This window comes from Podarcis liolepis (genome assembly GCF_965112155.1).
Source record: "Podarcis liolepis genome assembly, chromosome: 13".
NCBI lineage: Eukaryota > Metazoa > Chordata > Lepidosauria > Squamata > Lacertidae > Podarcis > Podarcis liolepis.
This window is the reverse complement of record NC_139573.1, coordinates 45,226,357-45,250,700: the sequence shown is the minus strand read 5'-3', so window position 1 is coordinate 45,250,700 and position 24,344 is coordinate 45,226,357. Positions and strand designations below refer to the sequence as shown.

At 45.7% G+C, this 24,344-nt stretch overlaps 1 protein-coding gene across 2 annotated transcripts in view; it reads left to right on the top strand.

Moving 5' to 3' along the window:
- Positions 1–4,630: 4,630 nt before the first annotated feature.
- Positions 4,631–24,344, top strand: part of PARM1 (prostate androgen-regulated mucin-like protein 1) — a 45,505-nt gene continuing 25,791 nt past the window's right edge. Inside the window, exons 1-3 of one of the 2 annotated variants that reach the window (XM_083470201.1) lie at positions 5,513–5,542; positions 10,615–11,136; positions 13,575–14,010. In XM_083470201.1, coding sequence (XP_083326327.1) covers positions 13,953–14,010 — 58 coding nt within the window. In that variant the 5' untranslated portion in view covers positions 5,513–5,542; positions 10,615–11,136; positions 13,575–13,952. Of the gene's footprint in view, positions 4,668–5,512; positions 5,543–10,614; positions 11,137–13,574; positions 14,011–24,344 lie in introns of those variants that run through there. The other variant, XM_083470202.1, reaches the window with a different exon arrangement.

Genomic DNA, 24,344 nt, shown 5'->3' with positions numbered 1-24,344 from the left:
CTATCATGCCCCCTAGCCACAGTCAAATGAGCTCTTCTTTATGCCTCTCCTCCAACCCTCCACCCAAACCTTCCACCCATTCAATTCACCCTCTATTAAAAACCTTTTCTTATGAGGCAATAGCCCAGTGTGAGCACACTGGCCGTGCCATCCTCAGACTGCCCCACCCCTGCCACAGAAGGGCACAGCATACCTGCAGATGTTGGTTTCATAGAATCATAGAATCATAGAATCATAGAGTTGGAAGAGACCACAAGGGCCATCGAGTCCAACCCCCTGCCAAGCAGGAAACACCATCAGAGCACTCCTGACATATGGTTGTCAAGCCTCTGCTTAAAGACCTCCAAAGTAGGAGACTCCACCACACTCCTTGGCAGCAAATTCCACTGTCAAACAGCTCTTACTGTCAGGAAGTTCTTCCGAATGTTTAGGTGGAATCTTCTTTCTTGTAGTTTGAATCCATTGCTCCGTGTCCGCTTCTCTGGAGCAGCAGAAAACAACCTTTCTCCCTCCTCTATGTGACATCCTTTTATATATTTGAACATGGCTATCATATCACCCCTTAACCTCCTCTTCTCCAGGCTAAACATGCCCAGCTCCCTTAGCCGTTCCTCATAAGGCATCGTTTCCAGGCCTTTGACCATTTTGGTTGCCCTCCTCTGGACACGTTCCAGTTTGTCAGTGTCCTTCTTGAATTGTGGTGCCCAGAACTGGACACAGTACTCCAGATGAGGTCTGACCAGAGCAGAATACAGTGGCACTATTACGTCCCTTGATCTAGATGCTATACTCCTATTGATGCAGCCCAGAATTGCATTGGCTTTTTTAGCTGCCGCGTCACACTGTTGGCTCATGTCAAGTTTGTGGTCAACCAAGACTCCTAGATCCTTTTCACATGTACTGCTCTCAAGCCAGGTGTCACCCATCTTGTATTTGTGCCTCTCATTTTTTTTGCCCAAGTGCAATACTTTACATTTCTCCCTGTTAAAATTCATCTTGTTTGTTTTGGCCCAGTTCTCTAATCTGTCAAGGTCGTTTTGAAGTGTGATCCTGTCCTCTGGGGTGTTAGCCACCCCTCCCAGTTTGGTGTCATCTGCAAATTTGGGACGTGGCACCGCTGGGCTGCTGCTTGGCCGGAGCCCTGACCGGCGCTTCCAAACCACGGCCCTGCAAAGGAAGAAGGACATTTTACTCTCCTGCCAAAGGCATCCACTCTAGGGGACAGGGGTCCCGTGGGCCCTCCCCAAAGATTTTCTCCCCCCCCAAAAAAATGTTTTATTAATTTCCCCCCAAAAAATTAAACAAACATAAATCTCAACCGTATTTAAACCAAACTTAGTAACATTGTTAAGTGACTTCCTCGTATCCCCCTGGTTGAATTTCCGTGTATATCATTTTAACAGTTTTCCAAAACCTATATTCTTAAAAAATTAACTTAATCACTTAACATCTTTCTTTCTTTACAATTCAGCATTAAACATATTAATTCATCACATTATGTATTTAAATACTAAGGCTATCTGGTATTTGCAAGCTTTCCCAATTATTTTCTTCTGGGGCACATTTTCTTCTGGGGCAGTTCGCCCTCCATCTTTTCTCTCCCCCCAGCCACATCAGGGCGCGGCCAGCCAGCGGAGGGACCTAGGGGGCAGGTGGGAGGGTGAAGGCCGCTCCCTGCAAGGCCCTTTCCACCTGGCCTGGGGGGCGAGGCCCAGCCCCACCAGCCAGCCCCACTGAAGAGGCTCCTCCTGAGGCCGGAGGAACATTGCCCAGCTATTGTTTTATTGATTTATTATGCTGTAAACCGCTTTGAGATTTTTATTACAAATATAAAGCTGTATAGAAATATAAATAAATAAATAAATGCGTGGGAAATGGATTCCCCATGGAATTAACATACCACGACTTCTAGTTCCCCACGGCGCCAGAGCAACTGTTGGGTGCCCTTCCTTTCTGAGAACCTGTGAGACAGAAAGGAAAATAAAAACAGAGGAAGTTACCAACCAGTTATTCACAACAGAAAATATCTTCTGGGGTCCACAGCTGAGGACTTGCCAAGCTTTCAACATCTGTGGACAAGGCAAGCCAGGGAGCCAAGCCACATGCACCAGTGATGGGTGATGCCAATAACAACAACAATATGCCACTCACCTCCTCTGGGCCATCTACCACCAGCATTCATTTTTCTCTACAATTGTATAATCCTATGATTTAAAGTGCATCTAATGAGCATTTAAAGCACATGAGGTCCCCCAAATGATCCTGGGCATTGTAGCTTCCAGGCTCTCACCTTTGCAAAACTCAGCCATAGTGGATACTAGCTGTAGAAAGATTCAGGGTCCTTTCAGGCTATTAAAGCACCGTATTTTTCGCTCTATAAGATGCACCAGACCACAAGACGCACCTAGTTTTTGGAGGAGGAAAACAAGAAAAAAATATTCTGAATCTCAGAAGCCAGAACAGCAAGAGGGATCACTGCACAGTGAAAGCAGCAATCCCTCTTGCTGTTCTGGCTTCTGTGATAGCTGCGCAGCCGGCATTCGCTCCATAAGACGCACACACATTTCCCCTTACTTTTTAGGAGGGAAAAAGTGAGTCTTATAGAGCAAAAAATACGGTAAGTCTGAATGTTGGGGGGGAGGCAGTTGAGAGTTGGTTGAGAGTGGTGGGTTCTAGAAGGGGGGGGCCAAGGGACGGCTTCTGATTGGCTGCAGGAGCTTCCTGCACTTAGAAGGAAGCCATGTCGGACGTTCAGCTTCCAAAGAACGTTCCCAAGCCGGACACTCACTCATAATTATTTTATTTGTTGAATTTATATTGCACCCTTTCTCCCGAGGGAGGCCAGAATGACATGGGATGTGGGTCTATTCTTGGCAGTTTCCCGTAGCTATGACACAGCTGAGGCGCAACTGGGAACACTGTGTGAATAAAAACCACTGACTTAAAAGTGCCGGAACTTTCCTGCTTCTTTAGATGTGTGTCAGCAATGCAGGCAATAGTGGCTAATAATAATAATAATAATAATAATAATAATAATGCCACTCATCTTCTCTGAGCCTCCTACCTTCAGAATCCATTTCTCTCAAGTCTCTCACCGTCATCTGACAGGCATCCCTCTTGCAGGGCACTATAAGGCTTGCTTGCAAAGCAGCACATTGTGACATCAGCTGGCAGACAGGGGCCAGGCTGCTGGGTTGTCAGGCAGATGAATTAAGAGAAATAAAACCAGGGGGGTCAAAGTGTGCTGGGATGAGGCCACCGTCGGTCAGGCCAGAGGGTGCTGTTGGGGTGTGTGGTTGTGCCTCCCTTTGTTCTGCATCTTCCTCCCCCGCCCCTTCCTTTGGCTGCTTGATGGTGGAGTTGGAAGGGATGCCAAGGGTCATCTATTATTATTTTTTTATAATATTTTATTAGGTTTTATCAATAGAAAAGTTTAGAAAAAACAAAAAACAAATGCAAAACAGATACAAAATACAAGAGCACAAAAATACAAAATACAAAAATACAAGCATTAAACACAAAAAAGAGAAAAAAGAAAAAACACATATAAAAGAAAAACAAAATTTCTCTCTTTCTTAATCTCTCCACTTTACTTACCGGTAACTTATTTTCCTGACTTCCTCACGTCTCCCATTTTTGTATCCCTTTTAAATTTGGTTCAGCAAATTCATAATCTATTAGTTTATCTATCATTAATCCCCTCATACTTTTTACCTTGTTGCTAAAACCCCTGCAATTCATTTCAATGTCCTCAACATTCAAAAATTTTACAATGTTTCTGCAAATAAATTTTAAATTTCCTCCAATCTTCTTCCACTGACTCTTCTCCCTGGTCTCGGATTCTGCCAGTCATTTCCGCCATCTCCATATAGTCAGGGATGCCAAGGGTCATCTAGTCCAACCCCCGGCAATTCCAGGATCCTGGCTGGGCTCCAAACTTCAATCATCTTCTTACCAACCAGATGTAGAGTCCCCTTGAGGGACAGTGGACGGGCCCATGGCTGAAAAAGGTTGCTGACCCCTGCTCTATGGGCTGCTTCTGCAGTGGAGCATTTATTGTGGAACAGGCGAGCTTTTTCACTTTTAATTTAATAGCAATCTGCATGACATCAGGAGCAAAACATCATGCTTCCTTTTCTTGTTCAACCTCTGCTTTTGCTCAGGAAAAAAAGATCCTTTTTAAAAACACAACAGAACAGTCGTGTAAGAACACATCATGCAGCTTGTTCAGCACACTGTTGGGCTGGTTATTGTCTGCAGAAATTGCTCCAGACCAGGGGTCAGCAGACGTTTTCAGCAGGGGGCCAGTCCACTGTCCCTCAGACCTTGTGGGGGGCTGAACTATATTTCAGGGGGAGGGAAATTTCTATGCCCCACAAATAACCGAGAGATGCATTTTAAATAAAAGGACACCATTCTGCTCATGTAAAAACACATGGGTCGGATTGAGAAGGCAATTGGGCCGCATCCGGCCCCCGGGCCTTAGGTTGCCTACCCCTGCTCCAGACCTTCCCTTCTTTATGGTCCATCTCACCTCTCTAGGAATCAGTCCCAGCACTTTAACACTTCACTTTCAAAACACTATTGCCTCTATATACATTTCTTTTCTTCCTTGCCTAAAACACAGTTTGTGGTGAAGGGAAATATGATCAGGAGCTTAGCAAAAGGTAGGTGTGCTTAACCCTTTCACACACACTGTGGTTCAAATGAAAACCATCATTCTAAACACACACACACACACACACACACTCAGGACTTCCCTCCTGGCTACAGAATGTTACAGTGGTGCCCCGCAAGACGAATGCCTCGCAAGACGGAAAACCCACTAGACGAAAGGGTTTTCCGTTTTGGAGGTGCTTCGCAAAACAAATTTCCTATGGGCTTGCTTCGCAAGACAACAATGCCTTGCGAGTTCCTGCGGTGTTTTTTTCCTCCCCCCCCCTTTTTCTAAGCCGCTAAGCTGCTTATCAGCTGATCCAATCAGCAGATAAGCCGCTAAAAGCCGCTAATAGCGCTAATCCGTCAATGGGCTTGCTTCGCAAGACGAAAAAACCGCTAGACGAAGAGAATCACAGAACGGATTCTTTTCGTCTTGCGAGGCACCACTGTATTTGGGTTCCAGAAATCTGGAGGCAGCATTGCTATTCCGCTTGCAGCTTTTATCAGCAATGACATGGCTGGGTGCTGAATCTATGTGAAGCACCTCAGGATGCTCACGGCATGGTGTAGAACTTGGTACTTTATTTTGCAATTTCCTTGGGGGTTTTTTTGGAAAGGAAGCTCATGTAGATGAAATATCTCAGGGAGGGGAGCAGAATTTAACTTCCCTCCTCACATTTTAAAGTATTCTCCAGTTTTTGCTCAGTTCGTCCTCCCTTTTGCCTCACCCCGTTGCCACTGTCAGTATTCTTATTCTTATTTATTATTATTATTAGCTACAGACACTGCAGACCTGACTCTGGGGGCAGCCATCTTTTTTGTAGGCTTCCGTTGAGGGAGAGACAAATAAGGCCTGCAGGCTTTGCTTTTCCTATTGAAACATGTCACGGCTAAAATGGCCGCTGTTTCTTTAATGTGAATAAAGCTGGGTCAGCATGACTCAGCGGCTTGCAGCAGGCTATATATATAGGTGAGAACTGTTGGGTTGGTGTGGCTGGTGTCGTGTTGGCTGGTGTTTGGGTTGGTTGGTGCTGGTGTGTATTCAGTCGTGTTTTGCACAAAGACTTTTAATAAAACTCTGCAAGGATATTCCCATGGACTCTTTTTGTGCCGACAAGGAGGCTGAGAAGATAAAGGGAGGTCAGAACCCTTTCTTCCTTCTTTTTTTTGCTTTCTACAAACACTGACAGGTTATGGGCCCAGTGTTTCTGAGCATGTGCAGAGTGCAAAACGACTAACAGCATTTCAGCAAGGAGCTGGTGAGTCCTGGTGGTGCCTGGAGCCAGTGGCTGTGCATTGGAGCAATTGGTGGCAAGCTGTAACTGTCTGCAGCGACGCTGGAGCGGCTAGGATCTGAGGATCAGGAAAGCACTCAGCGTCGGCTACTGGAACAGTTTGAACTGCTAGAGGACCACAGTAGGCAACTCACAGAGCGGCTACACCAGTTGCAGAACCAGGCGGGACCTGAGGGTCAACAGAGGCAGCAGCTAGAAGCCGGTGAGTGCCAGCCAGGACCATCTAGTTGGACTCTAAAGAGAGAGTCAGGGGAGATTGCTGGAGACCCTACAGAGGGGGGCTCGGCAAGCACCAGCAGATATGGCAGATTTCCAGCCTTCCCAAGTTGTAAATATTGGGGGAGGCATCCCTTTTGAACTTCTCTCAGAAAACAACTGGCTGAGTTGGTCAATTAAAATGCAGCAGTTGTTAAGGAGAGATGGACTATGGGACTGTGTTGAAACTGAGGTTTTGAGACGGGACTCTGCTGAGAAAAAACGGCTGGATGAAAGGGCCCGTGCCCAACTTATGCTGTGTTTGAGCAACTCTCAGTTATTGCATGTAGCAAATGCCAGCACAGCGTTTGAGTGCTGGAATTTATTAAGGGCAATGCATGTCAGAGAAACTGCTGGAACTATAATTTCTCTGACCAGAAGGCTGTTCAGGACTGTTATGAAAGAAGGTGAGAGTTTGGCAACTCATCTTCAAACGCTGAAATCTCTGTTTCTTCAACTACAGCAGAGAGGTAAGCGTTATGATGAGACTGACCAAACCTACATTATCCTTTCAAGTTTGCCTGAAAGCTGGTTGCCTGTGATTAACAGCATGGAGAGTATGCGTCCCCGAGATCTGACCCTTGAGTATGTGGTTGGCAGATTGACCGAAGAAGCAGAAAGAAGGTCAGATAGACAGGCTGAACTCCAAGAGCGGAGGAGTTACAGTCGAGGGGGCCAGCAGCAGAATCTGCCAATGGAGCAACGCCAGGGTTTGGACTTGGCCATGGCGGTGAGGAGGTGCTATAGATGCAACCAACCCGGGCATCTCCAACGTCAATGCAGGGCAAGACTTCCAGGAGACGACGTGGAGCAGAGACAGCAATCGACACAGAAACGTAAGCAGAAGGGGTTCTCTTCAGAGAAGAAGAACACGCGTTCTACCCAGTTTGTGTCTGCATTTTCTCGGGAGGAGAGAAAGATACCTCGAGGAACATGGTTGCTGGACTCTGGCAGCAGCAGGATTATCTGCAATAGTCGGGAGGACTTTAAGACCCTGGAGAAGCCGGCTGATGGAAAAGACTCAATTTATCTTGCTGATGGTCGTAGAAGCAAGATTGATGGCCAGGGAACATGTTTCCTGCAGTGCTTGAACACTACTCTACCAGAGACTCTGTTTGTCAGCAGTTTGGACTATTGTTTGCTGTCTGTAAGCTGTTTGATTAATGCAGGGTATAGTGTTAAGTTCACGCAGGATGGCTGTCTGATAAAGAATGGAACTCAGGTATGTGGCCATGCAAAGTTGGAAAATGGGTTATATGTAATGCAGGACAAGCCTGTTAAAGCAGCCCAGGTGGTTCAGGATAATTTGCCAGTTCATAAGGGGTGTGTACATCAACTGCACAGAAAACTGGGTCACGCCAATTTCCGTGTGCTTTCAGAGATGCAAAAGGTGTGCAAGAACCTAAAAGTAAATAGCTGTAACTGTTTCCTAGATTGCAATGTTTGTAAAATGGCCAAATCTAAGAGGAAGCCTGTGGCTTCTAAAAGCGACAGAGTATCTAAAGAGGTTTTAGAACTTGTCCATTGTGACGTGATAGGCCCTTTTCCACAGAAGACTGAAGGGGGCGCCAGATATGCTTTTCTGGTAATAGATGACAAATCACGTTTTAGTTGGCTGTTTTTGTTAAAGCAGAAATCTGAGTGTTTCCCCACATTCAGAGAATGGGTTGCCCAAGCTGAAAAGCTCTTCGCTCGGCCTGTTGTGCAGCTGCAAACAGATAGGGGCGGAGAATTTCTGAACAAACAATTTGGGGCATGGTTGCGACGTAAGGGGATCACTCACCGTTTGACTAACCCTTATAGCCCTGCTGAAAATGGTCTGTGTGAAAGACGTGGGGCTGTGATACAGTCAGTAAAGGACTGCTTGCTAGTGGATGCAGGATTGGGCCACAACCATAGGCTGTGGGGCGAGGCTTTTCTGACCGCAAACTTTTTGATTAATAGAACCTGGTCAAGCTCTATAAAAGATATTCCATATCGTGTGTTGTTTGGTAAAGAACCAGAGTGGAAAATGCTCCATAATTGGGGTTCTTGGGCACATGTAAACATTCCCAAAGCTCAGCGTCAGAAAGGGGGCGCTAGAGCGCAGAAACTGCGGTTTGTGGGATATCAGTCCTATGGCAAAGGGTGGCGTTTCAATTTACGCCCAGGACGCGTGGTTCTGTCACGAAGTGCAGACTTCGCTGACCAGGACAGATGGACTGCGATCCATGCCAACCCTGATTGCCTACTGCCCCTGCAAGTAAGAGAAGAGGCTTCTTCTCAGCCATTGGCAACACAGGAGCAGAATGAGGAGGAGGCACAGATTTCCCCAAAAGATGTGGCAATAGATAATACTTCTCTAGAGGAAGAGGAAGAAGAGCCAGAGATAAGGGGGGAAGAAGAAGTAGTTGTGCCTAGGCGCTCCCAGCGTTCAAACAAGGGTGTACCTCCTCAGCGTTTGACCCTAGGAGGAGTGAGAGTATGCAATGTGAGTTGTGTGGAACCACAAAGTTATAATGAAGTCTTAGACTTACCCCCTGGGGAACGTGCTTTGTGGGAACAAGCTATGAAAGAAGAAATGGACTCTTTTAAACGTAACAAAGTGTTTGAGGTCATAATGCCGCCACCTGGTGGCAGAGTGGTGTCATGCAAGTGGGTTTACAAAAGGAAAACCCTTGCATCTGGGGAACCACGTTTTCGAGCCAGATTAGTAGCCAGAGGGTTCACTCAGATTAAAGGGGAGAGTTATGATGAAGTGTTTTCCCCCACGGTAAAGAGTGAAACTTTCCGTTTAATGCTTTCCATTGCTGCTGTAAGACAACTAGCAGTGCACCATTTTGATGTTGATGCTGCATATCTGCATGCAAATTTAGACCATGAAGTGTTAATGAGACAACCCCCTGGGTTTGAAGAGGAGAATGGTGCAGTCTGGCGTTTGAGAAAGGCTGTTTATGGTCTCAAACAAAGTGGAAGGTGTTGGAACCAGTGTTTAAATGAAGCCCTTGTAAAACTTGGTTTTAAAAGGAGTGTGGCTGATCCATGCCTGTACACCAAGGGGACAGGCAACAAATATCTAATGCTCTTAGTCTTTGTTGATGATTTGCTTGTGGCAGGGAGTTCCACAGATGAGATCCAGAAGCTCACAAGTCAACTAGAAAAGAGGTTTAAGCTTAAAGCCTTAGGGCCTGTAAGCAATTACTTGGGAGTAGAAGTAAGGCAGGAAGCTGATGGAAGCTTCCTATTGAGTCAGAAAGAGAAAATTCTTCATTTAATAGAGCAGTTTGGCATGGAAAACTGCAAGCCAGTTCAGACTCCCATGACACCAGATTTCCCAAAGACAGTGTGTGATGATGAATTTGATCAGCCTGAGTTGTATCACTCAAAAATAGGATCCCTGTTGTATTTAAGCCAGTGGTCAAGGCCAGACATTGCATGTGCTACAAATGTTCTGAGCCAACGTGTATCTAAACCCAGTACTGCCGATTGGTGTGCTTTGAAAAGGCTTATCAGATATCTAAAGGGGACATTAAATGTATGTTTAAAGATATCTAGTACACAAGATGAAAAACTAGAAGTATTTGTTGATGCGGACTGGGGAAGCTGTGTATCTACTAGAAAATCTACAAGTGGAATGGTTATGATGTTTGCCAATTCCATAATTGGATGGAGGTCAAAGAAACAAGGATTTGTTGCAACCTCATCCTGTGAGGCAGAATATGGGAGCCTGTCGCTAGCATGCAATGAAATCATATGGTTTATACAGATACTAAAAGACCTAGATTGTAAAGTAGATTTGCCTATCCAAGTGTATGAAGATAGCCAATCGTGCATTGCATTAGCAGGCTCGGAAATAATGAAATCTGCATCAAAACATATTGCTATCCGTCATGCGAATGTGAGAGATTGTGTACAGAATGGGATAATCAAACTGGAGTATTGTCAGTCACAAGATAATATTGCTGATTTGTTTACCAAGCCTTTGCCAGCAACATGCCATAATGAATTGATGACAAAACTGGGTTTATGTATATAATGTATTGTTGTATTGTTGTAATGTATTGTTTCTGTTGGGGTTTTTCGCATTTAAGAAACAGAAGGGGTGTCACGGCTAAAATGGCCGCTGTTTCTTTAATGTGAATAAAGCTGGGTCAGCATGACTCAGCGGCTTGCAGCAGGCTATATATATAGGTGAGAACTGTTGGGTTGGTGTGGCTGGTGTCGTGTTGGCTGGTGTTTGGGTTGGTTGGTGCTGGTGTGTATTCAGTCGTGTTTTGCACAAAGACTTTTAATAAAACTCTGCAAGGATATTCCCATGGACTCTTTTTGTGCCGACAAGGAGGCTGAGAAGATAAAGGGAGGTCAGAACCCTTTCTTTTTTTTTCTTTTTTTCTTTTTTGCTTTTCTACAAACACTGACAAAACAGTGGGGCAGCTTCCACCATATATAAAACCATAATTAAACATTAAAAAACTTTCGTATTTGCAGGGCTCCCTTCAGATGGCTCAGGGGTCAGATAACTCCATAGCTTCAAACATTTGTCCGATGAAAATAGGGGCGTCCTGAGGAAAAGCGGGTCATTCTGGAATCAAATCAGAAACCGGGACGGCTTCTGCAAATCCAGAACCGACCCTGGAAAATGGGGAAACTTGGCGGGTCTGCATTTATTTAAGCTAACCTTCCCCATGGAAGTGAGCAAAAACCTGTTTCTGAGAAAGCAGGCTGAGAATTGCACTGATAGACTTAGACAGAAGGTTGTTTAACCTATCTGCCTTAACTTTAGATACAGGAGCAGCTGATATTTTGGGTTCGTTGCTTTCCGAAACAGATGATGCAGCAGCTTTCAAAAGCAAAACTAAATATATAATCTTGTTTGTGTGGTGGGTCTATACACCAAACAAACAAACAAACAAACAAACAGACAAGCAGGTCAACCGATAAGCTCAAGGTAAGGTTTCTATATCCTGTTCTGATCTTGTTGTCTTCATTTCAACTCTGCTTAGCGATATGCGCCTTTCATTCCATGACCTTTAGGTCTCTTTGCTGACAAACCTCCCCGCTTCCCAGTCGACCCAACTTTGGTCCATAAAAGTTTATGCCATAATAAAGTGGCGTGTCTTAAAGGTGAACGGGAGGGTTTTGTTGTTTTTCCTTCAACAGATAAATATAGGGCCACCCCTCTGGAATCCCGAGGCGTTTGTTTCCACAAATCAGGACTGCGGTCACGATTTTGTAAACTGCAAAACGAAACCACATTCCACATTCGCTTGTGATCACTGTTGCTTTTGTTCGGCTAATTGCGTATTTTAAAAGTGCCCAGTGTTTTGGGAGCAGGCAAGGCTGCGATTCATAGCAACACCAGGAGCAGATCATAGTATTTTGGTGAACGAGATGAATCTGCACACACACACCATACATTTAAAACATACTAACCCTCCCAATAATCCTGTGAACCAGGGGTAGGCAACCTAAGGCCCAGGGGCCGGATGCAGCCCAATCACCTTCTAAATCCAGCCTGTAGACAGTCTGGGAATCAGCGTATTTTTACATGAGTATACAGTGGTACCTCGGGTTATATACGCTTCAGGTTACATACACTTCAGGTTACAGTCTCCAGTAACCCAGAAATAGTGCTTCAGGTTAAGAACTTTGCTTCAGGATGAGAACAGAAATCGTGCTCCGGTGGCGCGACGGCAGCAGGAGGCCCCATTAGCTAAAGTGGTGCTTCAGGTTGAGAACAGTTTCAGGTTAAGTACGGACCTCTGGAACGAATTAAGTACTTAACCCGAGGTACCACTGTAATGTGTCCTTTTATTTAAAATGCACCTATGAGTTATTTGTGGGGCCTGCCTGGTGTTTTTACATGAGTAGAATGTGTCCTTTTATTTAAAATGCATCTCTGGGTTATTTGTGGGGCATAGGAATTCGTTCCTATTTTTCCCCCCAAAATGTAGTCCGGCCCACCACATGGTCTGAGGGAAGGTGGACCGGCCCACGGCTGAAAAAGGTTGCTGACCCCTGCTGTGAACTGTAATTTACCATTCATGGACCTACAATTCTAGCACTTTTATCAAACTACAGTTCTGATCATTATTTCTTTATGGTGAGCGAGTGTCTGGTGTGTTCTGAATCTTGCAAACGGACAACTTTGTTTAAAACGTTGGCATTTCTGCTATTTTGACTAGATGTATTTAATGTATGAGGGACGCGGGTGGCGCTGTGGGTTAAACCACAGAGCCTAGGACTTGCCGATCAGAAGGTCGGCGGTTCGAATCCCTGCAACGGGGGGAGCTCCCGTTGCTGAGTCCCAGCTCCTGCCCACCTAGCAGTTTGAAAGCACGTCAAAGTGCAAGTAGATAAATAGGTATTGCTGCAACAGGAAGGTAGACGGCGTTTCCGTGCGCTGCTCTGGTTCACCAGAAGTGGCTTAGTCATGACCCGGAAAAACTGTCTGCAGAGCGGACAAACGCCGGCTCCCTTGGCCTGTAAAGCGAGATGAGCGCCGCAACCCCAGAGTCGTTCACAACTGGACTTAAGTGTCCTTTACCTTTATGCACAAGGCGGTTTACAAGATGAAGAACCAACAAAATAAATAGAACACATCTTACAACAGTCTGTCCCAATACAAACAAGTCAATAATAAAAAATATGACTTAAAATAAACAACAATATTCAACAGTTCATTAGAATATAATAATACACAATAAAATAAATTCTCAAAATACAGTGGTGCCTCGCAAGACAAAAAGAATCCGTTCTGTGATTCTCTTCGTCTAGCGGTTTTTTCGTCTTGCGAAGCAAGCCCATTGACGGATTAGCGGATTATCGGCTTATCGGATCAGCTGATAAGCGGCTTAGCGGCTTAGAAAAAGGGAGGGAAAGGGGAAAAAACCTGCAGGAACTCGCAAGACATTTTCGTCTTGCGAAGCAAGCCCATAGGAGACTCGTTTTGCAAAGCACCTCCAAAACGGAAAACTCTTTCGTCTAGCGAGTTTTCCGTCTTGCGAGGCATTCGTCTTGCGGGGCACCACTGTACCAGCAAATAATAATTAAAGAGAAATCCCCCTCAACCATTATTCTACATAATTACTAACTTGTTATCAGCAGAAATAACAGCTGCAAGTTCCTGCATTGCTGGGGGGTTGGACTACATGATCCCCAGGGTCCTTTCCAACTCTACATTTCTAGGATTCTATTGTTTGTAAGCCGCTTTGGCATTTATTTGAATGAAAAGCGGCATAGAAACTGAATCAATCAATCAATCAATCAATCAATCAATCCAGTGGTCAGGTCCCGGAGCAGTGTGGGGTAAAGAGAAGCCCGCTTGCCCTTGGGAAGTTGGTTCTTCTGATCCTCTCGGCCCGGCGTCTCCTTTCCCCTCTCCAGGTTCCCATGGGGCTTAAGCCTGCGCGCAACGCCCAGCAGGGGCCGCCCTGAGGCCGAGCGAGGGCCGGCTGCAGCAGCAGTGGCGGCGGCGGCGAAAGGGGAGGCGAGAAGTCAGCGGACGAGTCCCGGGGAAAGGAGGAGGAGCAGGAGGAGAAGAAGGAGGCGTTGCACTGCAGCACCCGCAGCTCCGGACCAGAGAGGAAGGAAAGGAGCGAGAGAGAAAGACGCGCGCTCTTCGCCTCGAAGCAGCCGGAGGAAGTGCCGCCGGCTCCGGATCGCAGCAGCTCCTCTGCCCGCCAAGGCCGCCTCCAAGCGGGGCGCCAAAGCTCCCCACCCTCCCGGCGCCGCGGTCCCCCCGTGCGCAACAGGGCGCGCGTCATGGCGCACCGGGGTGGCCGGGCGCTCGCCGCCTTTCTCCTCGCTGTCACGGCGGCAGGTAAGCGCGGCGGGGGCTGGAAAGTCAGCAGCGCGCTCCGAGCCTTCCCTCTCTTTTTCAAAAAACCAGGCTTGCCGTCCTTAACCCCGCTTTTCCTTAGGAGGGAGAGAGGCGCGCAGAAGGCGACGCGACTTGCTTGCTTGGGTAGGCAAAGGGGAGCGCTGCGCTCTGGGGAGGCGTTGGTACCGGCTTGGAAGCGCACGAGGGGGGCGGCAGAGACCAGAAATAAACTGGGTGGAAGGAGCCGTCTGGAGGTCCCTGGGGGAAATGTAGATTTCTTTACGCGCGCCTTTCCTTCCCCCAAAGAGCGCGAGGACCAGATTTCCAAGCGCAACGTTTTGGGCTCGATCGGGCTGCAGTCCCTAAGCACTTGCGCTTGGAAGTATGGGACGCTGAAACCAGGGGCGCTTACTTGCGAGCAAGGAGGGCCAGGGGATGCCAGTGAACAGGGCAATATTTAGAAGCCGATGGTTTGCATTTGAAGGGATGGTTTGGAGTGAATGTGGCCAGGCCCATCATCTCTCCAGGTTCCTCGAAGGAGGGTGCTCGCGTGTCCTCGTGGACGGGGGTGGGGCACTTATCGTCAAATATTTGGCGGAGAAAGAGGAGAGGTGGTGTGGAAAATCGAAACTTAAGCGTTGCAAAGGTGGCTCTCTTGCTGGTGAGAGCAGGAATATGAAGCAAAGGGTACTGTACCGTGCCCAGAGATTTACTCAGCAAATTGCAATGGACACGGGGTTTATTTCGTCTCTGTTAGGTAGGTATGGCTAAGTTGGCTGCCCCCTTGTCATGGGATAGCAACTAAGAAGCAAAGGGTTAAAAAAAGTCCCTAATTTTCCCTTCTATGAAGTGTCAAGAGTTGTATACCTGTGAAAGGTTGAGCTGGGGGGCGCAGTCATTAATAGCAGAGGGCTATTTCATAACTTTTCTAAAAGCCTACATCTAAAGTGACTGCGTCCAACATATATTTGCAAATGCACCTATTGTTTTGGCGTGTTAGTTGAAAAGCCAGGCTTGGCTGTACGTCAAGTATTAATTGGGTGGCAAACTCTCACTTAGCTGCTGTTGATTCCATTTATACGTGGATCAGTGCCACAGTTAGCTTCTTTCCTTGTGTTGCTACAAATATCCTATCCTTCTTAAACCCAGATCAGTTTTCAAAATATTCATTAGGCTATTTTAAATGCTACACTTAAACATAGCAACATACCAGATAGCTATGCAAAACTATATAACAGTAAATAAATCCCTTTTAGAATCATGACTTTTTAGAGTTTGGAGATCATTGCAGATGGTTGGACTAGACGACTACCATTCTATGAATCTGTAACTCCCTATTTAGTGTACTTCTGAGAAAACATGAGTAAATCCTAACATAAAATATTAGCATTGCACTGCATGATTTCCGTAATTGGTTAACAGTAGTAGTCACAACATCACCCAGAAATAGTAGGCAAACAACATTCAACTCTTCCATCACATAGGGCAGGCATAGTACAGCAGCACAAACAGAGCTGTGAAGACTGTATTCCATGAGCTAAAAAAATAAGTTTGTACCCACGTTGTCCCATTTCTCTTCAAGTTTCTTTGGTAATCCTTTTGTGTACACATGGGTTCACCATTCCCTTTGGCATCCTGTCTCCGCCACCACTTTTTTTGTTTCGTAGAGATTCCATGCTGGGAAAGCTGAATTGTAACCTATAGGTAAAGGTAAAGGACCCCTGACAGTTAAGTCCAGTCGCGGATGACTCTGGGGTTGCGGCACTCATCTCGCTTTACAGGCCGAGGGAGCAGGTGTTTGTCCGCAGACAGTTTTTCTGGGTCATGCGCCCAGCATGTCTAAGCCACTTCTGGCGAAACCAGAACAGCGCACAGAAACGCCGTTTACCTTCCCGCCTATACCTTACCTATTTATCTACTTGCACTTTGACGTGCTTTCGAACTGCTAGGTTGGCAGGAGCTGGGACTGAGCAACAGGAGCTCACCCCGTTGCGGGGATTCGGACCTTCCAATTGGCAAGCCCTAGGCTCAGTGGTTTAGACCACAGCACCACCCGCATCCTACTGCCACCTGCACCCCATAACCTATAGATTATGCCTATTGGATAAATTGGCCTAAATCTGTTCCTGCTTCCCCTCGCCATTTCTTCTTCTTTTTCATAATTTTTTTGGCTCATGCAAAGCTTGATGACGGATGAAAAACTAAACCCCCAAACGCTGGAGTGCCTCCCCCGAATACCAGGAAAACCTTTTCAGCAACTCCTTGGACTTCTGAGATTTCAGCAGGTGTTGCCTGCATACTTTCAAGCAGACTGCTCCATAAGGGTTAGAGATTTGCTTTAAAAGGTGGGGTGAAAACTGCAGTCCTATACACACTTACCTGAGGATACATTGCACTGAACTCAGTGGAGCTAGCTTTTGAGTCAACAAAGCTGACTTCAAGCTCTCAGTACCATATTATTGGGCTTTTCTGTGCTTCTTTGAAGCATTCAGCTTTAGAGGGAAGCAGCCTGGCTGCCACAGGCTAGGTTCTTCAAGTCACAGGAAAACTCAAGAGAGAGCAAAATTTATTTGGTCTGAAGTACAGTGGTACAGTCAGGACGTGGGTGGCGCTGTGGGTAAAACCTCAGCGCCTAGGACTTGCCGATCGCATGGTCGGCGGTTCAAATCCCCACGGCGGGGTGCGCTCCCGTTGCTCGGTCCCAGCGCCTGCCAACCTAGCAGTTCGAAAGCACCCCCGGGTGCAAGTAGATAAATAGGGACCGCTTACTAGCGGGAAGGTAAACGGCGTTTCCATGTGCTGCGCTGGCTCGCCAGAGCAGCTTCGTCACGCTGGCTACGTGACCCGGAAGTGTCTGCGGACAGCGCTAGCTCCCGGCCTATAGAGTGAGATGAGCGCACAACCCTAGAGTCTGTCAAGACTGGCCCGTACGGGCAGGGGTACCTTTACCTTTACAGTGGTACCTTTGTTATCAAACCTAATCTGTTCCAGGAGTCCGTTCGACTCCCGGAACCATTCGAAAACCAAGGTGTGACTTCTGATTGGCTGCAGAAGCTTCCTGCACTCTGTTGGATGTTGGTTTCCGAAAAACGTTCGCAAACTGGAACACTCACTTCCGGGTTTGCGGCTTTCAGGAGCTGATTTGTTCTGGAGCCAAGCCGTTTGACAACCAAGGTACCACTGTATTGGAGTGGTTCGGGCCAGCCAGCCCCAGAATTGGAGTTTCTCCCAAGCAGTACTAAAAGAATGGTTCACTTTGTATTGGAAGTTTCGCGCAGCTTATCAGGTCAGTTGCCGTCACCAAAGCAATTTGCTTTCAGGGTCCAAAAATAGTAAAATTCCATTGCTCACCAAAGGTGACTGTCACAGTGCAAAGTACGCAAGCATGAGATGTTTTTCCCCCTTAAGAAACAGGGGATAGATGTATTGGCCTACCTACAACATCCAGTAAATAATTGAAAGCAGCCAGTGTTACAGCAGAAGGTCAAAATGTTCAACATACGATTCGGAGAATTACCTTTACAGAGTAACCCAGTACAAGATTTTGTTCTTGAAGGGAGCTTGGGAGAGAATGACGCCTTGGTCGCTGGTTGGCAGAACTGCCACAGCGTCAGAGAGAAGCAAGGCTGGGATCTTTAACAGATGTGTAAAAGAAGGAATTTTGGCAACTTCTGCAGCCAAGCTGGTGCCAAATGTCTTGCTCTGCTTTCCTTTGAAGCACATCAGAAAGGACGAGAGGGGGTGGGTCTTGTCATCTGGACATCCCAGGACCCACCAGACCAGCGCCCTGGGGAGGTCATTTCAGTGCTGCTAATGCAGCAGTTTGGCTTCACCCTTGGAGGCACAGTCCACTGTCTCCTGAGATGCCAGCAAGTGGATTTATACTGGACCATCCCCACAATAGGACGCGGGTGGCGCTGTGGGTTAAACCACAGAGCCTAGGACTTGCCGATCAGAAGGTTGGCGGTTCGAATCCCCTCGATTGGGTGAGCTCCTGTTGCTCGGTCCCTGCTCCTGCCAACCTAGCAGTTCGAAAGCACGCCAGTGCAAGTAGATAAATAGGTACCGCTCCAGCGGGAAGGTAAACGGCATTTCCGTGTGCAGCTCTGGTTCGCCAGAAGCGGCTTAGTCATGCTGGCCACATGACCCGGAAGCTGTACGCCGGCTCCCTCGGCCAATAAAGTGAGATGATCACCGCAACCCCAGAGTCGGCCATGACTGGACCTTTACCTTTACCTTTTATCCCCACAATATTCCACTTCATTGGTTTTCCTGCTATGTTCCCCCAGGTTAACCATGTTCCTGCTGCTAAGAGGGCCGTACTTGCACTGTACAGTCTTCATCACACTCTACAATTTAGCTAAACACAGTTAGTCGCAAGCAGCTCGCTCAAAACAAGTCGCTGAACTTGTTTGGGGCTGCAAGCTGTCTCCAAGGCAGCACCATCAAAGCTGTGCTTTTCGTTTTCCCAGTGCCCGCTTTCTGGATCTTTTCGACAGCGGTGGCAGGCGGCGTCTCCCCATTCTGATGCTTGTTGTTGCATGGTTTTGTGGTTGCCTGGAAACAGAAAGGCTTTTCTGCTTGTTGACATAATTTGCCATAATTTGCCCCTTCCTTTGTTCCTGCAGTATTTATTGTTGTACAAAGCAACCTGGGGACCCCGGACTTTTAAGCGAGTCTTGGGACAAGCCCAGCTTGATGAAAGGTATCCAGCAGCTTCCACCGTCACAAAGTATTTTGCAAGCTCGCTTGAACCTCGTGCTTTGCTTCAGAGCACAGTTCCTGACAGCACAAGCCCATATGGCACTTTGTCAAATCTTCCTCTCAGATAATCAGCTGCTGTGAGTGGATCACTCTGTCCTTATAAAGTCATACTTCGGATTACAGATGCTTCAGGTTGCACGTTTTCGAGTTGCGCCACACACCGAACCAGGAAGTATCGGAACAGGTTACTTCCGGGTTTCGGCACATGCACAGAAGCACTAACTCATGCTTTACGCATGCGCAGGAGCGCTGAGTCGCAACCAGCGCGTGCACAGACGCAGCGCTGCGGGTTGTGAACATTCACAACCCGAGCGTCCACTGTATTGCATTCAGGCTTTGTCAGAGATCCAGTTCCATTTTTTTCTTGTTACCATGATGTATATATATATATATACACCTGCTGGTGAAGGACAGAATTGTAGGGTTGGAAGGGACCCCCCCCCCCCGAGGGTCATCTATTATTTATTTATTTATTTTTGAAATAATATTTATTGAACAATTAATAAAGGTACAGAATAAAAAAAGACATTTAACAGAATAAGAGTAAAACAAAAAACAAAAAACACCAACAAACAGAAGAGAAAAAAGATTAGAGTTTTCATATCCTATACTTCATCACTAGTTTCTTGACCTCCTCACACCTCCCTTTTTGTATTCCAGTTCAGATATTTAGTTCAGCAAATCCTTACCCTCTATCCTTAACTTTACTCAAGATCTTAACCTATATTAAAAATACATTTTCCCGCATTATCAATCTATATTTACATATTCTTATTAATCTTTTTACCAATACCGCTTATTTTCCATCCAACGTCCATTTAACATTCATAAATTTTACAGTATTTCTGTAGATATTCTTTAAACTTTTTCCAATCTTCTTCCACCAACTCCTCTCCCTGGTCCCGGATTCTGCCAGTCATCTCGGCCATTTCCATGTAGTCCATCACCTTCATCTGCCATTCTTCCAGAGTGGGTAGGTCTTGTGTCTTCCAATACTTTGCGATGAGTATTCTTGCTGCTGTTGTTGCATACATAAAAAAGGTTCTGTCCTTCTTTGGCACCAATTGGCCGACTATGCCCAGGAGAAAGGCCTCTGGTTTCTTCAGAAAGGTATATTTAAATACCTTTTTCAATTCATTATAGATCATCTCCCAGAAAGCCTTAATCCTTGGGCATGTCCACCAAAGGTGAAAGAATGTACCTTCAGTCTCTTTAATTTTCCAACATTTATTATCGGTCATCTAGTCCAACCCCCCTGCAATGCAAGAATCTCGACACAGCCCCCCATCCATTTGATAACTTTTCATGCACCTGACAAAGTGTGCAGTAAAACGGTTGCACCTTCAGTGTGATTCGGCCTGGATGAATTCAGCTATGTCAGCCTGGATAGCTCAGTTGGTTAGAGCGTGGTGCTGATAATGCCAAGGTTGCAGGTTCGATCCCTGCATATTCCTGGATTAATAATAATAATAATAATTTTTTATTTATACCACGCCCTCCCCGGCCAGGGCGGCTAACACCAATAAAATCACAGTAAAAACATAATAGGGGGGAAAGAGAGGGGGGGAACCAATTTAAAATACAGGTTAAAATGCAATTTAAAATGCAACCTCATTTTAAAGTAGCTGATAAATCAAGACCATAAGGGGAGGGAAACATAAGGGTCAGACCGAGTCCAAACCAAAGGCCAGGTGGAACAGCTCTGTCTTGCAGGCCCTGTGGAAAGATGTCAAGTCCCGCAGGGCCCTGGTCTCTTGTGACAGAGCGTTCCCCCAAGTCGGGGCCAGTGCTGAAAAGGCCCTGGCCCTAGTTGAAACCAATCTAACCTCCTTGAGGCTCGGGACCTCCAAAGTGTTGTTATTTTGTGAATCTCAAGGTCCTCCGCGGGGCATACCAGGAGAGGCGATCCCGTAGGGGCCGGACTAGATGTTCTTCCGAGTCCCTCCCTACTTCAATTCTATGATTGTTTTCGGTTTCCTAAATAATCAAGTTATTTTGCAAAGAGCCATCTCCTTGCAATCCAAAATAGCATTTTAATCTTTCTCCCCTGAATTTTGAATAGTTTAATAATAATATTTCATTGAGTTTTAACAAGAGAAAAGATTACAAAAGACATAACAACAAACAATAAAAAATAAACACCAGAAAAACCCCAAAACCAAGAATTCTGCATAAAAGCAGAAACAAACAAACAAACAAAAAAATCCCTCCCTTCAATTTCTATCATTCTTTTACTTATTTTCCTGACTTCCTCTCACCTCCCTCTTTGTATTCTATTCAAAAATTTATTCAGCAAATTCGTACCCTCATATCTTACCCTTAATTATATGTCCTCATATAATATTACTTCATATTTTCACTTATGATCAAACCATTCTTCCAGATTCTAATTTCTCCTTATTACTCAGCCACTTCATTTCCCCCCCCCCATTAGTTTCATTAACTTTATCTTATCCTTAAATCTCTAAAGATTCTGAGGTTTTAACCATATTTAACCTTTCTGCAAAAGCCAATTACTTCCTTTCCAACATCTCTTAGTATTTCCTTAGTATTACACTAATTCCATAGATATAGATTATTTACAAAAAACATTTCTCATTCTAAGTTTATCCAACGTCCTTTTTCCTGGTTCCGGGTGATGTCAGTCCTTATTTCATTATATCCTCATCAGTCAGGTGTTCTGGAATTTTGAATAGTTTAACAGTGGTAGCCTGGACCCCATTCTGGGGTTTAGCTTCAACTCAGTTACTTGTAAGAAGCAGCAGCCGTTTATTACTTACCACCTCTGGCATCCTCTGCATGCGGAATGACTTTTGGCACCATGCAATTCTTGCTTAGTTATCCTGTAACTTTCTAGGTCCAAAATTCACCAAGGAAATTGCAGGCCGCTTTAAGGACACCTTAGCCTTTTGTGAACCTTGCTTGCGTGAAACAATTCAAGAAGGACACTGACAAACTGGAACGTGTCCAGAGGAGGGCAACCAAAATGGTCAAAGGCCTGGAAACGATGCCTTATGAGGAACGGCTAAGGGAGCTGGGCATGTTTAGCCTGGAGAAGAGGAGGTTAAGGGGTGATATGATAGCCATGTTCAAATATATAAAAGGATGTCACATAGAGGAGGGAGAAAGGTTGTTTCTGCTGCTCCAGAGAAGCGGACACGGAGCAATGGATCCAAACTACAAGAAAGAAGATTCCACCTAAACATTAGGAAGAACTTCCTGACAGTAAGAGCTGTTTGACAGTGGAATTTGCTGCCAAGGAGTGTGGTGGAGTCTCCTACTTTGGAGGTCTTTAAGCAGAGGCTTGACAACCATATGTCAGGAGTGCTCTGATGGTGTTTCCTGCTTGGCAGGGGGTTGGACTCGATGGCCCTTGTGGTCTCTTCCAACTCTATGATTCTATGAAAAGGAGTGCAAACTTTCCTCCTTGCCCCTACTTACCTGGACAGTGAAAACAGTTTATTGGCTGTAAGTCCTACCTTTTAGTGAGCTTTTATGAGATCAGCAGGGAAACCTGCTGTCCCAAGGCTTTGCGTTATTTTCTCTTTTCACCGTGACACTTGGATCTTAAGATTTTTATTTTGCCTTAATTTTGTGGAGGGCAAATAGATACCTCTTTCCTTCTTGAATTAGGAAGCCCGGCTCTGACCGCATGTAGTCAGTTGTGACTTGCCTGAATTGGGAAAAATGAAACATAACAATGGTACCTCTTCATTTCGTTTTTTTCTTTTTAAAAACAAAACAAAAACTGCTTCTTATACAGTGGTACCTCAGGTTAAGTACAGTGGTACCTTGGGTTACATACACTTCAGGTTACATACGCTTCAGGTTACAGACTCCGCTAACCCAGAAATAGTACCTCAGGATGAGAACAGAAATTGTGTGGCAGCAGCGGGAGGCCCCATTAGCTAAAGTGGTGCTTCAGGTTAAGAACAGTTTCAGGTTAAGAACGGACCTCCGGAACGAATTAAGTACTTAACCCGAGGTACCACTGTACTTAATTCATTCCAGAGGTCCGTTCTTAACCTGAAACTGTTCTTAAACTGAAGCACCACTTTAGCTAATGGGGCCTCCTGCTGCGGCTGCGCCACCGCGCAATTTCTGTTCTCATCCTGAAGCAAAGTTCTTAACCCGAGGTACTATTTCTGGGTTAGCGGAGTCTGTAACCTGAAGCGTATGTATCCCAAGGTACCATCTTTCAGGGCAGATTTACAAACCTTTGGATAAACATAATAAATAAAAGCACAATTAGAAAACAACACAAGCCTTTATAAAAGCCCAAGAGAATGAAAGGGTGTCTGGCTGCGACTGAGCCTCCCGGGGGGGCGAGGGGGGAGAGAGTTTAGAAGATAGGAGTGGTGTGCAGAATAACTCAGCTGGCATTGCACATGACTGCTCCTAAGGAATGAGTGTGTGCATGTGTTGTTTTAAATTATATTTATTTCATTTCTCTATTTTTCTTAAAAAACATTTTGACAACAATACAAATCCAATATTACAATAAACAAAAATGTTTTGACTCCCTCCCCCCTCCCCTTTTGCGGTTTCTTATTTTATTTTAATTTATAACACTGCATTTTCTTCGTTACTCCAATTATTAATTACACCTTGGTTTCCTTTTAAGTTTCATTTTAACTGTTTGGTTTAAGTTAATCCTACTAATGAACTTTGGTGCGTACAATAGCATTTCAGATAATCTACAATTTCCCCCCAGTCTCTGATGAAGTTTCTCTCCTCTTAGTTCCTTATTGCTCCCGTTACAGTGGTACCTCGGGTTACATACGCTTCAGGTTACAGCCACTTCAGGTTTCAGACTCCGCTAACCCAGAAATAGTACCTCGGGTTAAGAACTTTGCTTCAGGATGAGAACAGAAATGGCGCGGCGGCAGCAGGAGGCCCCATTAGCTAAAGTGGTGCTTCAGGTTAAGAACAGTTTCAGGTTAAGAACGGACCCCTGGAACGAATTAAGTCCTTATCCCGTGGTACCACTGTAGTTTAATCTGCCACTTCTCCTTGGTTGGTACAGAATCTTCTTTCCATCTTCGCAGGTGTGATCCTTCTGACTCCTGATCCATTTCTGATCGATGACCTCCAGGTTCACTTTAAAAAAACAACAACCCACATTTCATCAATGATAGCCTGTTCCACCCCCCACCCCCACTATGTTGTAATGTATATTATATATACATTAAGCATACATATAAACAAACATATAAACATTATATATACATGTGTGTGTGTGTGTGTGTGGTGATTGGTATCCCAAGTCTACCCAAGATTATATCCCTCTATATAGAGGTGAGGTGGGTAGCAATTTTTTTTTGGGGGGGGGAGACACCTGCCATCACCTCTTGACATCTTTTCAGCCCTTGGCAGAATATGTTTTAATTTTACAGGTGTTTCAGCGTTACAAGTTTCCTGCATTGCAGGGGATGGCACTAGGCCAGCGGTTCCTAACGATTTTTTTGGCTATGCCCCACATAAAGGTAAAGGGTCCCCTGACCATTAGGTCCCGTCGTGGCCAACTCTGGGGTTGCGGCGCTCATCTCGCTTTATTGGCCGAGGGAGCC